The sequence below is a fragment of the Oncorhynchus nerka genome, unplaced genomic scaffold (genome assembly GCF_034236695.1).
Source record: "Oncorhynchus nerka isolate Pitt River unplaced genomic scaffold, Oner_Uvic_2.0 unplaced_scaffold_2019, whole genome shotgun sequence".
Taxonomy (NCBI): Eukaryota; Metazoa; Chordata; class Actinopteri; order Salmoniformes; family Salmonidae; genus Oncorhynchus; species Oncorhynchus nerka.
In genome coordinates this window covers 1-15,486 of record NW_027039305.1, presented here as the reverse complement: position 1 = coordinate 15,486, position 15,486 = coordinate 1, and the positions used below count along the sequence as shown (strand labels likewise).

General features: G+C 44.3%; 1 protein-coding gene across 1 annotated transcript in view; it reads left to right on the top strand.

The window, feature by feature from the left end:
• Positions 1 to 14,732, top strand: part of LOC135567458 (condensin complex subunit 3-like) — a gene marked incomplete at its 5' end in the record, with an annotated part of 52,146 nt that extends 37,414 nt beyond the window's left edge. The window contains one exon of the mRNA XM_065014850.1: positions 14,586 to 14,732. Within this exon, the coding sequence (XP_064870922.1) occupies positions 14,586 to 14,717 (132 nt within the window). The remainder of the gene's footprint in view (positions 1 to 14,585) is intronic.
• Positions 14,733 to 15,486: the final 754 nt, after the last annotated feature.

Genomic DNA, 15,486 nt, shown 5'->3' with positions numbered 1-15,486 from the left:
TCATGTCAGCTCTCCTCTCCTCTCTGGTACTATACTGTCTAATCTAACGTATAGGATCCATCATGTCAGCTCTCCTCTCTGGTACTATACTGTCTAATCTAACGTATAGGATCCATCATGTCAGCTCTCCTCTCCTCTCTGGTACTATACTGTCTAATCTAACGTATAGGATCCACCATGTCAGCTCTCCTCTCCTCTCTGGTACTATACTGTCTAATCTAACGTATAGGATCCATCATGTCAGCTCTCCTCTCCTCTCTGGTACTATACTGTCTAATCTAACGTATAGGATCCATCATGTCAGCTCTCCTCTCCTCTCTGGTACTATACTGTCTAATCTAACGTATAGGATCCATCATGTCAGCTCTCCTCTCTGGTACTATACTGTCTAATCTAACGTATAGGATCCATCATGTCAGCTCTCCTCTCTGGTACTATACTGTCTAATCTAACGTATAGGATCCATCATGTCAGCTCTCCTCTCCTCTCTGGTACTATACTGTCTAATCTAACGTATAGGATCCATCATGTCAGCTCTCCTCTCTGGTACTATACTGTCTAATCTAACGATAGGATCCATCATGTCAGCTCTCCTCTCTGGTACTATACTGTCTAATCTAACGATAGGATCCATCATGTCAGCTCTCCTCTCCTCTCTGGTACTATACTGTCTAATCTAACGTATAGGATCCATCATGTCAGCTCTCTCCTCTCTGGTACTATACTGTCTAATCTAACGTATAGGATCCATCATGTCAGCTCTCCTCTCCTCTCTGGTACTATACTGTCTAATCTAACGTATAGGATCCATCATGTCAGCTCTCCTCTCCTCTCTGGTACTATACTGTCTAATCTAACGTATAGGATCCATCATGTCAGCTCTCCTCTCTGGTACTATACTGTCTAATCTAACGTATAGGATCCACCATGTCAGCTCTCCCATCATCAGCTCTCCTCTCTCTGGTACTATACTGTCTAATCTAACGATAGGATCCATCATGTCAGCTCTCCTCTCTGGTACTATACTGTCTAATCTAACGTATAGGATCCATCATGTCAGCTCTCCTCTCCTCTCTGGTACTATACTGTCTAATCTAACGTATAGGATCCATCATGTCAGCTCTCCTCTCTGGTACTATACTGTCTAATCTAACGTATAGGATCCATCATGTCAGCTCTCCTCTCTGGTACTATACTGTCTAATCTAACGTATAGGATCCACCATGTCAGCTCTCCTCTCTGGTACTATACTGTCTAATCTAACGTATAGGATCCATCATGTCAGCTCTCCTCTCTGGTACTATACTGTCTAATCTAACGTATAGGATCCATCATGTCAGCTCTCTCTCTCTGGTACTATACTGTCTAATCTAACGTATAGGATCCATCATGTCAGCTCTCCTCTCTCTGGTACTATACTGTCTAATCTAACGTATAGGATCCATCATGTCAGCTCTCCTCTCCTCTCTGGTACTATACTGTCTAATCTAACGTATAGGATCCATCATGTCAGCTCTCCTCTCTGGTACTATACTGTCTAATCTAACATTATAGGATCCATCATGTCAGCTCTCCTCTCTGGTACTATACTGTCTAATCTAACGGTACCATCATGTCAGCTGTCTAATCTAATCTAACGTATAGGATCCATCATGTCAGCTCTCCTCTCTCTCTGGTACTATACTGTCTAATCTAACGTATAGGATCCATCATGTCAGCTCTCCTCTCTGGTACTATACTGTCTAATCTAACGTTATAGGATCCATCATGTCAGCTCTCCTCTCTGGTACTATACTGTCTAATCTAACGTTATAGGATCCATCATGTCAGCTCTCCTCTCTGGTACTATACTGTCTAATCTAACGTATAGGATCCATCATGTCAGCTCTCCTCTCTGGTACTATACTGTCTAATCTAACGTATAGGATCCATCATGTCAGCTCTCCTCTCTCTCTGGTACTATACTGTCTAATCTAACGTATAGGATCCATCATGTCAGCTCTCCTCTCTCTCTGGTACTATACTGTCTAATCTAACGTATAGGATCCATCATGTCAGCTCTCCTCTCCTCTCTGGTACTATACTGTCTAATCTAGCATCCTATGGATCCATCATGTAACAGCTCTCCTCTCTGGTACTATACTGTCTAATCTAACGTTATAGGATCCATCATGTCAGCTCTCCTCTCCTCTCTGGTACTATACTGTCTAATCTAACGTATAGGATCCATCATGTCAGCTCTCCTCTCCTCTCTGGTACTATACTGTCAATCTAACGTATAGGATCCATCATGTCAGCTCTCCTCTCCTCTCTGGTACTATACTGTCTAATCTAACGTATAGGATCCATCATGTCAGGTACTATACTCCTCTCCATCATGTCAGCTCTCTGGTACTATACTGTCTAATCTAACGTATAGGATCCATCATGTCAGCTCTCCTCTCCTCTCTGGTACTATACTGTCTAATCTAACGACATAGGATCCATCATGTCAGCTCTCCTCTCTGGTACTATACTGTCTAATCTAACGATAGGATCCATCATGTCAGCTCTCCTCTCTGGTACTCTCTGGTACTTCTCTCTCCTCTCTGGTACTATACTGTCTAATCTAACGTATAGGATCCATCATGTCAGCTCTCCTCTCCTCTCTGGTACTATACTGTCTAATCTAACGTATAGGATCCATCATGTCAGCTCTCCTCTCCTCTCTGGTACTATACTGTCTAATCTAACGTATAGGATCCATCATGTCAGCTCTCCTCTCCTCTCTGGTACTATACTGTCTAATCTAACGTATAGGATCCATCATGTCAGCTCTCCTCTCTGGTACTATACTGTCTAATCTAACGTATAGGATCCATCATGTCAGCTCTCCTCTCCTCTCTGGTACTATACTGTCTAATCTAACGTATAGGATCCATCATGTCAGCTCTCCTCTCTCTCTGGTACTATACTGTCTAATCTAACGACTAGGATCCATCATGTCAGCTCTCCTCTCCTCTCTGGTACTATACTGTCTAATCTAACGTATAGGATCCATCATGTCAGCTCTCCTCTCCTCTGGTACTATACTGTCTAATCTAACGTATAGGATCCATCATGTCAGCTCTCCTCTCCTCTCTGGTACTATACTGTCTAATCTAACGTATAGGATCCATCATGTCAGCTCTCCTCTCTGGTACTATACTGTCTAATCTAACGATAGGATCCATCATGTCAGCTCTCCTCTCTGGTACTATACTGTCTAATCTAACGTATAGGATCCATCATGTCAGCTCTCCTCTCCTCTCTGGTACTACTATACTGTCTAATCTAACGTATAGGATCCATCATGTCAGCTCTCCTCTCTGGTACTATACTGTCTAATCTAACGTATAGGATCCATCATGTCAGCTCTCTCTCTGGTACTATACTGTCTAATCTAACGATAGGATCCATCATGTCAGCTCTCCTCTCCTCTCTGGTACTATACTGTCTAATCTAACGTATAGGATCCATCATGTCAGCTCTCCTCTCTCTCTGGTACTATACTGTCTAATCTAACGTATAGGATCCATCATGTCAGCTCTCTCCTCTCTGGTACTATACTGTCAATCTAACGTATAGGATCCATCATGTCAACTCTCTCTCATGTCTCTCCTCTCTGGTACTATACTGTCTAATCTAACGTATAGGATCCATCATGTCAGCTCTCCTCTCCTCTCTGGTACTATACTGTCTAATCTAACGTATAGGATCCATCATGTCAGCTCTCCTCTCTCTCTGGTACTATACTGTCTAATCTAACGTATAGGATCCATCATGTCAGCTCTCCTCTCTGGTACTATACTGTCTAATCTAACGTATAGGATCCATCATGTCAGCTCTCCTCTCTGGTACTATACTGTCTAATCTAACGTATAGGATCCATCATGTCAGCTCTCCTCTCCTCTCTGGTACTATACTGTCTAATCTAACGTATAGGATCCATCATGTCAGCTCTCCTCTCTGGTACTATACTGTCTAATCTAACGATAGGATCCATCATGTCAGCTCTCCTCTCCTCTCTGGTACTATACTGTCTAATCTAACGTATAGGATCCATCATGTCAGCTCTCCTCTCCTCTCTGGTACTATACTGTCTAATCTAATCCATCATGTCACTCTCCTCTCTGGTACTAGGATCCATAGGATCCATCATCAGCTCTCCTCTCTCTCTGGTACTATACTGTCTAATCTAACGTATAGGATCCATCATGTCAGCTCTCCTCTCTCTGGTACTATACTGTCTAATCTAATCCATCATGTCAGCTCTCTCTGGTACTATACTGTCTAATCTAACGGATCCATCATGTCAGCTCTCCTCTCTGGTACTATACTGTCTAATCTAACGTATAGGATCCATCATGTCAGCTCTCCTCTCTGGTACTATACTGTCTAATCTAACGTATAGGATCCATCATGTCAGCTCTCCTCCTCTCTGGTACTATACTGTCTAATCTAACGTATAGGATCCATCATGTCAGCTGGTACTATACTGTCTCTAACGTATAGGATCCATCATGTCAGCTCTCTCTCTGGTACTATACTGTCTAATCTAACGTATAGGATCCATCATGTCAGCTCTCCTCTCTGGTACTATACTGTCTAATCTAACGATAGGATCCATCATGTCAGCTCTCCTCTCTGGTACTATACTGTCTAATCTAACGTATAGGATCCATCATGTCAGCTCTCCTCTCCTCTCTGGTACTATACTGTCTAATCTAACGTCTGGATCCATCATGTCAGCTCTCCTCTCCTCTCTGGTACTATACTGTCTAATCTAACGTATAGGATCCATCATGTCAGCTCTCCTCTCTGGTACTATACTGTCTAATCTAACGTATAGGATCCATCATGTCAGCTCTCCTCTCCTACTCTGTACTATAGGATCCATCATGTCAGCTCTCAATCTGGTACTATACTGTCTAATCTAACGTATAGGATCCATCATGTCTCTCTCCTCTCTGGTACTATACTGTCTAATCTAACGTATAGGATCCATCATGTCAGCTCTCCTCTCCTCTCTGGTACTATACTGTCTAATCTAACGAGCAGGATCCATCATGTCAGCTCTCCTCTCTGGTACTATACTGTCTAATCTAACGTATAGGATCCATCATGTCAGCTCTCCTCTCCTCTCTGGTACTATACTGTCTAATCTAACGTATAGGATCCATCATGTCAGCTCTCCTCTCCTCTCTGGTACTATACTGTCTAATCTGGTCCATCATGTCAGCTACTATACTGTCTAATCTAACGTATAGGATCCATCATGTCAGCTCTCCTCTCTGGTACTATACTGTCTAATCTAACGTTATAGGATCCATCATGTCAGCTCTCCTCTCTCTCTGGTACTATACTGTCTAATCTAACGTATAGGATCCATCATGTCAGCTCTCCCTCTCTGGTACTATACTGTCTAATCTAACGTATAGGATCCATCATGTCAGCTCTCCTCTCTCTGGTACTATACTGTCTAATCTAACGATAGGATCCATCATGTCAGCTCTCCTCTCTGGTACTATACTGTCTAATCTAACGTATAGGATCCATCATGTCAGCTCTCCTCTCTGGTACTATACTGTCTAATCTAACGTATAGGATCCATCATGTCAGCTCTCCTCTCTCTGGTACTATACTGTCTAATCTAACGTATAGGATCCATCATGTCAGCTCTCCTCTCCTCTCTGGTACTATACTGTCTAATCTAACGTATAGGATCCATCATGTCAGCTCTCCTCTCTGGTACTATACTGTCTAATCTAACGTATAGGATCCATCATGTCAGCTCTCCTCTCTGGTACTATACTGTCTAATCTAACGTATAGGATCCATCATGTCAGGTCTCCTCTCTGGTACTATACTGTCTGGGATCCATCATGTCACTCTCCTCTCTGGTACTATACTGTCTAATCTAACGTATAGGATCCATCATGTCAGCTCTCCTCTCTGGTACTATACTGTCTAATCTAACGTATAGGATCCATCATGTCAGCTCTCCTCTCCTCTCTGGTACTATACTGTCTAATCTAACGTATAGGATCCATCATGTCAGCTCTCCTCTCTGGTACTATACTGTCTAATCTAACGTATAGGATCCATCATGTCAGCTCTCCTCTCTCTCTGTACTATACTGTCTAATCTAACGATAGGATCCATCATGTCAACTCTCCTCTCCTCTCTGGTACTATACTGTCTAATCTAACGTATAGGATCCATCATGTCAGCTCTCCTCTCTCGTACTATACTGTCTAATCTAACGTATAGGATCCATCATGTCAGCTCTCCTCTCTGGTACTATACTGTCTAATCTAACGTATAGGATCCATCATGTCAGCTCTCCTCTCTGGTACTATACTGTCTAATCTAACGTATAGGATCCATCATGTCAGCTCTCCTCTCCTCTCTGGTACTATACTGTCTAATCTAACGTATAGGATCCATCATGTCAGCTCTCCTCTCCTCTCTGGTACTATACTGTCTAATCTAACGTATAGGATCCATCATGTCAGCTCTCCTCTCTGGTACTATACTGTCTAATCTAACGTATAGGATCCATCATGTCAGCTCTCCTCTCCTCTCTGGTACTATACTGTCTAATCTAACGTATAGGATCCATCATGTCAGCTCTCCTCTCTGGTACTATACTGTCTAATCTAACGATAGGATCCATCATGTCAGCTCTCCTCTCCTCTCTGGTACTATACTGTCTAATCTAACGTATAGGATCCATCATGTCAGCTCTCCTCTCTGGTACTATACTGTCTAATCTAACGTATAGGATCCATCATGTCAGCTCTCCTCTCTGGTACTATACTGTCTAATCTAACGTATAGGATCCATCATGTCAGCTCTCCTCTCCTCTCTGGTACTATACTGTCTAATCTAACGTATAGGATCCATCATGTCAGCTCTCCTCTCTCTGGTACTATACTGTCTAATCTAGCATAGGATCCATCATGTCAGCTCTCCTCTCTGGTACTATACTGTCTAATCTAACGTATAGGATCCATCATGTCAGCTCTCCTCTCTGGTACTATACTGTCTAATCTAACGTATAGGATCCATCATGTCAGCTCTCCTCTCTGGTACTATACTGTCTAATCTAACGTATAGGATCCATCATGTCAGCTCTCCTCTCTGGTACTATACTGTCTAATCTAACGTATAGGATCCATCATGTCAGCTCTCCTCTCTCTCTGGTACTATACTGTCTAATCTAACGTATAGGATCCATCATGTCAGCTCTCCTCTCCTCTCTGGTACTATACTGTCTAATCTAACGTATAGGATCCATCATGTCAGCTCTCCTCTCTGGTACTATACTCTGGGATCCATCATGTCAGCTCTCCTCTCTGGTACTATACTGTCTCTAACGTATAGGATCCATCATGTCAGCTCTCCTCTCCTCTCTGGTACTATACTGTCTAATCTAACGTATAGGATCCATCATGTCAGCTCTCCTCTCTGGTACTATACTGTCTAATCTAACGTATAGGATCCATCATGTCAGCTCTCCTCTCTCTGGTACTATACTGTCTAATCCATCAACAACTCTCCTCTCTGGTACTATACTGTCTAATCTAACGGGATCCATCATGTCAGCTCTCCTCTCTGGTACTATACTGTCTAATCTAGCATTATAGGATCCATCATGTCAGCTCTCCTCTCTCTCTGGTACTATACTGTCTAATCTAACGTATAGGATCCATCATGTCAGCTCTCCTCTCTGGTACTATACTGTCTAATCTAACGTATAGGATCCATCATGTCAGCTCTCCTCTCTGGTACTATACTGTCTAATCTAACGTATAGGATCCATCATGTCAGCTCTCCTCTCTGGTACTATACTGTCTAATCTAACGTATAGGATCCATCATGTCAGCTCTCCTCTCTGGTACTATACTGTCTAATCTAACGTATAGGATCCATCATGTCACCTCTCTCTGGTACTATACTGTCTAATCTAACGTATAGGATCCATCATGTCAGCTCTCCTCTCTGGTACTATACTGTCTAATCTAACGTATAGGATCCATCATGTCAGCTCTCCTCTCCTCTCTGGTACTGGTACTATACTGTCTAATCTAACGTATAGGATCCATCATGTCAGCTCTCCTCTCTGGTACTATACTGTCTAATCTAACGATAGGATCCATCATGTCAGCTCTCCTCTCTGGTACTATACTGTCTAATCTAACGTATAGGATCCATCATGTCAGCTCTCCTCTCCTCTCTGGTACTATACTGTCTAATCTAACGTATAGGATCCATCATGTCAGCTCTCCTCTCTGGTACTATACTGTCTAATCTAACGTATAGGATCCATCATGTCAGCTCTCCTCTCTCTGGTACTATACTGTCTAATCTAACGTTATAGGATCCATCATGTCAGCTCTCCTCTCTCTCTGGTACTATACTGTCTAATCTAACGTATAGGATCCATCATGTCAGCTCTCCTCTCTGGTACTATACTGTCTAATCTAACGTATAGGATCCATCATGTCAGCTCTCCTCTCCTCTCTGGTACTATACTGTCTAATCTAACGTATAGGATCCATCATGTCAGCTCTCCTCTCTCTGGTACTATACTGTCTAATCTAACGTATAGGATCCATCATGTCAGCTCTCCTCTCTCTCTGGTACTATACTGTCTAATCTAACGTATAGGATCCATCATGTCAGCTCTCCTCTCCTCTCTGGTACTATACTGTCTAATCTAACGTATAGGATCCATCATGTCAGCTCTCCTCTCTGGTACTATACTGTCTAATCTAACGTATAGGATCCATCATGTCAGCTCTCTCCTCTCTGGTACTATACTGTCTCCTCTCTGGTAATCTAACGTATAGGATCCATCATGTCAGCTCTCCTCTCTCTCTGGTACTATACTGTCTAATCTAACGTATAGGATCCATCATGTCAGCTCTCCTCTCCATCATGTCCAGCTCTCCTCTCTGGTACTATACTGTCTAATCTAACGTATAGGATCCATCATGTCAGCTCTCCTCTCCTCTCTGGTACTATACTGTCTAATCTAACGTATAGGATCCATCATGTCAGCTCTCCTCTCTGGTACTATACTGTCTAATCTAACTAACGTATAGGATCCATCATGTCAGCTCTCCTCTCCTCTCTGGTACTATACTGTCTAATCTAACGTATAGGATCCATCATGTCAGCTCTCCTCTCTGGTACTATACTGTCTAATCTAACGATAGGATCCATCATGTCAGCTCTCCTCTCTGGTACTATACTGTCTAATCTAACGTATAGGATCCATCATGTCAGCTCTCCTCTCCTCTCTGGTACTATACTGTCTAATCTAACGTATAGGATCCATCATGTCAGCTCTCCTCTCTCTGGTACTATACTGTCTAATCTAACGTATAGGATCCATCATGTCAGCTCTCCTCTCTCTCTGGTACTATACTGTACTAATCTAACGTATAGGATCCATCATGTCAGCTCTCCTCTCCTCTCTGGTACTATACTGTCTAATCTAACGTATAGGATCCATCATGTCAGCTCTCCTCTCTGGTACTATACTGTCTAATCTAACGTATAGGATCCATGTCACTATACTGTCTAATCTAACGTATAGGATCCATCATGTCAGCTCCCTCTCCTCTCTGGTACTATCCATCTGTCTAATCTCTGGTACTATACTGTAATCTAGGATCCATCATGTCAGCTCTCCTCTCCTCTCTGGTACTATACTGTCTAATCTAACGTATAGGATCCATCATGTCAGCTCTCTCTCTCTGGTACTATACTGTCTAATCTAACGATAGGATCCATCATGTCAGCTCTCCTCTCCTCTCTGGTACTATACTGTCTAATCTAACGTATAGGATCCATCATGTCAGCTCTCCTCTCTGGTACTATACTGTCTAATCTAACGTATAGGATCCATCATGTCAGCTCTCCTCTCTCTCTGGTACTATACTGTCTAATCTAACGTATAGGATCCATCATGTCAGCTCTCCTCTCTCTAACGTATAGGATCCATCATGTCAGCTCTCTCTCTGGTACTATACTGTCTAATCTAACGTATCCCCCTCCATCATGTCAGCTCTCCTCTCCTCTCTGGTACTATACTGTCCCTAATCTAACGTATAGGATCCATCATGTCAGCTCTCCTCTCTGGTACTATACTGTCTAATCTAACGTATAGGATCCATCATGTCAGCTCTCCTCTCTGGTACTATACTGTCTAATCTAACGTATAGGATCCATCATGTCAGCTCTCCTCTCCTCTCTGGTACTATACTGTCTAATCTAACGTATAGGATCCATCATGTCAGCTCTCCTCTCTGGTACTATACTGTCTAATCTCTAACGTATAGGATCCATCATGTCAGCTCTCCTCTCCTCTCTGGTACTATACTGTCTACTATACTGTCTAATCTAACATAGGATCCATCATGTCAGCTCTCCTCTCCTCTCTGGTACTATACTGTCTAATCTAACGTATAGGATCCATCATGTCAGCTCTCCTCTCTGGTACTATACTGTCTAATCTAACATTATAGGATCCATCATGTCAGCTCTCCTCTCCTCTCTGGTACTATAGATGTCTAATCTAACGTAGGATCCATCATGTCAGCTCTCCTCTCTGGTACTATACTGTCTAATCTAACGTATAGGATCCATCATGTCAGCTCTCCTCTCCTCTCTGGTACTATACTGTCTAATCTAACGTATAGGATCCATCATGTCTAATCTAGCACGTAGGATCTCTCCTCTCTGGTACTATACTGTCTAATCTAACGTATAGGATCCATCATGTCAGCTCTCCTCTCTCTGGTACTATACTGTCTAATCTAACGTATAGGATCCATCATGTCAACTCTCCTCTCTGGTACTATACTGTCTAATCTAACGTATAGGATCCATCATGTCAGCTCTCCTCTCCTCTCTGGTACTATACTGTCTAATCTAACGAGGGATCCATCATGTCAGCTCTCCTCTCTGGTACTATACTGTCTAATCTAACGTATAGGATCCATCATGTCAGCTCTCCTCTCCTCTCTGGTACTATACTGTCTAATCTAACGTATAGGATCCATCATGTCAGCTCTCCTCTCTGGTACTATACTGTCTAATCTAACGTATAGGATCCATCATGTCAGCTCTCCTCTCTGGTACTATACTGTCTAATCTAACGTATAGGATCCATCATGTCAGCTCTCCTCTCTGGTACTATACTGTCTAATCTAACGTATAGGATCCATCATGTCAGCTCTCCTCTCTGGTACTATACTGTCTAATCTAACGTATAGGATCCATCATGTCAGCTCTCCTCTCCTCTCTGGTACTATACTGTCTAATCTAACGTATAGGATCCATCATGTCAGCTCTCCTCTCCTCTCTGGTACTATACTGTCTAATCTAACGTATAGGATCCATCATGTCAGCTCTCCTCTCTGGTACTATACTGTCTAATCTAACGTATAGGATCCATCATGTCAGCTCTCCTCTCCTCTCTGGTACTATACTGTCCCTCTAATCGTATAGGATCCATCATGTCAGCTCTCCTCTCTGGTACTATACTGTCTAATCCACGCATCATGGATCCATCATGTCAGCTCTCCTCTCTGGTACTATACTGTCTAATCTAACGTATAGGATCCATCATGTCAGCTCTCTCTCCTCTCTGGTACTATACTGTCTAATCTAACGTATAGGATCCATCATGTCAGCTCTCCTCTCTGGTACTATACTGTCTAATCTAACGATAGGATCCATCATGTCAGCTCTCCTCTCCTCTCTGGTACTATACTGTCTAATCTAACTAGTATAGGATCCATCATGTCAGCTCTCTCTCCTCTCTGGTACTATACTGTCTAATCTAACGTATAGGATCCATCATGTCAGCTCTCCTCTCTGGTACTCTCTGGTACTATCTGTCAGCTCTCCTCTCTGGTACTATACTGTCTAATCCCGTATAGGATCCATCATGTCAGCTCTCCTCTATACTGTCTAATCTAACGTATAGGATCCATCATGTCAGCTCTCCTCTCTCTCTGGTACTATACTGTCTAATCTAACGTATAGGATCCATCATGTCAGCTCTCCTCTCTGGTACTATACTGTCTAATCTAACGTATAGGATCCATCATGTCAGCTCTCCTCTCTGGTACTATACTGTCTAATCTAACGTATAGGATCCATCATGTCAGCTCTCCTCTCCTCTCTGGTACTATACTGTCTAATCTAACGTATAGGATCCATCATGTCAGCTCTCCTCTCTGGTACTATACTGTCTAATCTAACGTATAGGATCCATCATGTCAGCTCTCCTCTCTCTGGTACTATACTGTCTAATCTAACGTATAGGATCCATCATGTCAGCTCTCCTCTCCTCTCTGGTACTATACTGTCTAATCTAGCATTATAGGATCCATCATGTCAGCTCTCCTCTCTGGTACTATACTGTCTAATCTAACGTATAGGATCCATCATGTCAGCTCTCCTCTCTGGTACTATACTGTCTAATCTAACGTATAGGATCCATCATGCTCAGCTCTCCTCTCTCTCTCCTCTCTGGTACTATACTGTCTAATCTAACGTATAGGATCCATCATGTCAGCTCTCCTCTCTGGTACTATACTGTCTAATCTAACGTATAGGATCCATCATGTCAGCTCTCCTCTCTCTCTGGTACTATACTGTCTAATCTAACGTATAGGATCCATCATGTCAGCTCTCCTCTCCTCTCTGGTACTATACTGTCTAATCTAACGTATAGGATCCATCATGTCAGCTCTCCTCTCCTCTCTGGTACTATACTGTCTAATCTAACGTATAGGATCCATCATGTCACTCTCCTCTCTGGTATATACTGTCCTAGCATATAGGATCCACCATGTCAGCTCTCCTCTCTGGTACTATACTGTCTAATCTAACGTATAGGATCCATCATCTCCTCTCTGGTACAGTCTAATCTAACGTATAGGATCCACCATGTCAGCTCTCTGGTACTATACTGTCTAATCTAACGTATAGGATCCATCATGTCAGCTCTCCTCTCTGGTACTATACTGTCTAATCTAACGTATAGGATCCATCATGTCAGCTCTCCTCTCCTCTCTGGTACTATACTGTCAGCTCCTCTAATCTATACTGTATAGGATCCACCATGTCAGCTCTCCTCTCTGGTACTATACTGTCTAATCTAACGTATAGGATCCATCATGTCAGCTCTCCTCTCTGGTACTATACTGTCTAATCTAACGTATAGGATCCATCATGTCAGCTCTCCTCTCCTCTCTGGTACTATACTGTCTAATCTAACGTATAGGATCCATCAGGATCTCATCTCTGGTACTATACTGTCTAATCTAGCTCTCCATCATGTCAGCTCCTCTCTGGTACTATACTGTCTAATCTAACGTATAGGATCCATCATGTCAGCTCTCCTCTCCTCTCTGGTACTATACTGTCTAATCTAACGTATAGGATCCATCATGTCAGCTCTCCTCTCCTCTCTGGTACTATACTGTCTAATCTAACGTATAGGATCCATCATGTCCTCTCCTCTCTGGTACTATACTGTCTAATCAGCTCTCCATCATCTCTCCTCTCTCTGGTACTATACTGTCTAATCTAGCATTATAGGATCCATCATGTCAGCTCTCCTCTCCTCTCTGGTACTATACTGTCTAATCTAACGTATAGGATCCATCATGTCAGCTCTCCTCTCCTCTGGTACTATACTGTCTAATCTAACGTTATAGGATCCACCATGTCAGGTACTATCCACCATCATGTCAGCTCTCCTCTCCTCTCTGGTACTATACTGTCTAATCTAACGTATAGGATCCATCATGTCAGCTCTCCTCTCCTCTCTGGTACTATACTGTCTAATCTAACGACAAATTCCTGCCCAAATAAGTTAACTTTCTCCCTCCCCCTCCCTCCCTCCCTCCCCCTCCCTCCCTCCCTAGCCTCTCTCCCTCCCTCCCTCCCTCCCAGCTCTCTCCCTCCCTCCCTCCTCCCTACTCTCTCTCCCCCCCTCCCTCCCTCCCTACTCCCTCCTCTCCCTCCCTCCCTCCCTCCCTCCCTACTCTCTCTCCCCTCCCTCCCTCCCTCCCTCCCTCCTCCCTCCTCTCCTCCCTCCCTCCCTCCCTCCCTCCCTCTCCCCCTCCCTCCTTCCCTCTCCCTCCCTCCCTCCCTCCCTCCCTCCTTCCCTCTCCTCCCTCCCTCCCTCCCTCTCCTCCCTACTCCCTCTCCCCCTCCCTCCCTCCCTACTCCCTTTCCCCTCCCTCCCTCCCTACTCCCTCTCCCCCTCCCTACTCCCTCTCCCCCTCCCTCCCTCCCTACTCCCTCTCCCCCTCCTCCCTCCCTACTCCCTCCTCCCTCCCTCCCTCCCTACTCCCTCCCTCCCTAGATCCCTCCCTCCCTCTCCCCTACTCCCTCTCCCCTCCCTCCCTCCCTCCCTCCTCCCTACTCCCTCTCCCCTCTCCTCCCCCTCCCTCCCTACTCCCTCCCCCTCCCTACTCCCTCCCCCTCCCTCCCTACTCCCTCCCTCCTTCCCCCTCCTCCCTCCCTCCCAGATCCTGCCCAGTATATCCAACGCCCAGCCAGCGGTGAGGAACATGGCAGTCGTGTGTTTGGGGACGTGTGCTCTCCACAGCAAAGACCTGGTCAACACACATCTGGTGCTGCTGCTGCAGGTACCACAATAATCACCCTCTGTCTCTGTAGATAGCCCAGCTAGATGAGGTCACCCTCTGTCTCTGTAGATAGCCCAGCTAGATGAGGTCAGTATCACCCTCTGTATCTCTGTAGATAGCCCAGCTAGATGAGGTATTGACCCTCTCTGTAGATAGCCCAGCTAGATGAGGTATTGACCCTCTCTGTCTCTCTGTAGATAGCCCAGCTAGATGAGGTATTGACCCTCTCTGTCTCTCTGTAGATAGCCCAGCTAGATGAGGTATTGACCCTCTCTGTCTCTCTGTAGATAGCCCAGCTAGATGAGGTCACCCTCTGTCTCTGTAGATAGCCCAGCTAGATGAGGTATTGACCCTCTCTGTCTCTCTGTAGATAGCCCAGCTAGATGAGGTCACCCTCTGTATCTCTGTAGATAGCCCAGCTAGATGAGGTCACCCTCTGTCTCTGTAGATAGCCCAGCTAGATGAGGTCACCCTCTGTCTCTGTAGATAGCCCAGCTAGATGAGGTATTGACCCTCTCTGTCTCTCTCTGTAGATAGCCCAGCTAGATGAGGTATTGACCCTCTCTGTCTCTCTGTAGATAGCCCAGCTAGACGAGGTCACCCTCTGTCTCTGTAGATAGCCAAGGTCACCCTCTGTCTCTGTAGATAGCCCACCCTCTGTCTCTGTAGATAGCCCAGCTAGATGAGGTCACCCTCTGTCTCTGTAGATAGCCCAGCTAGATGAGGTCATCTGTCTCTGTAGACCCTCTATCTGTCTCTGTAGATAGCCCAGCTAGATGAG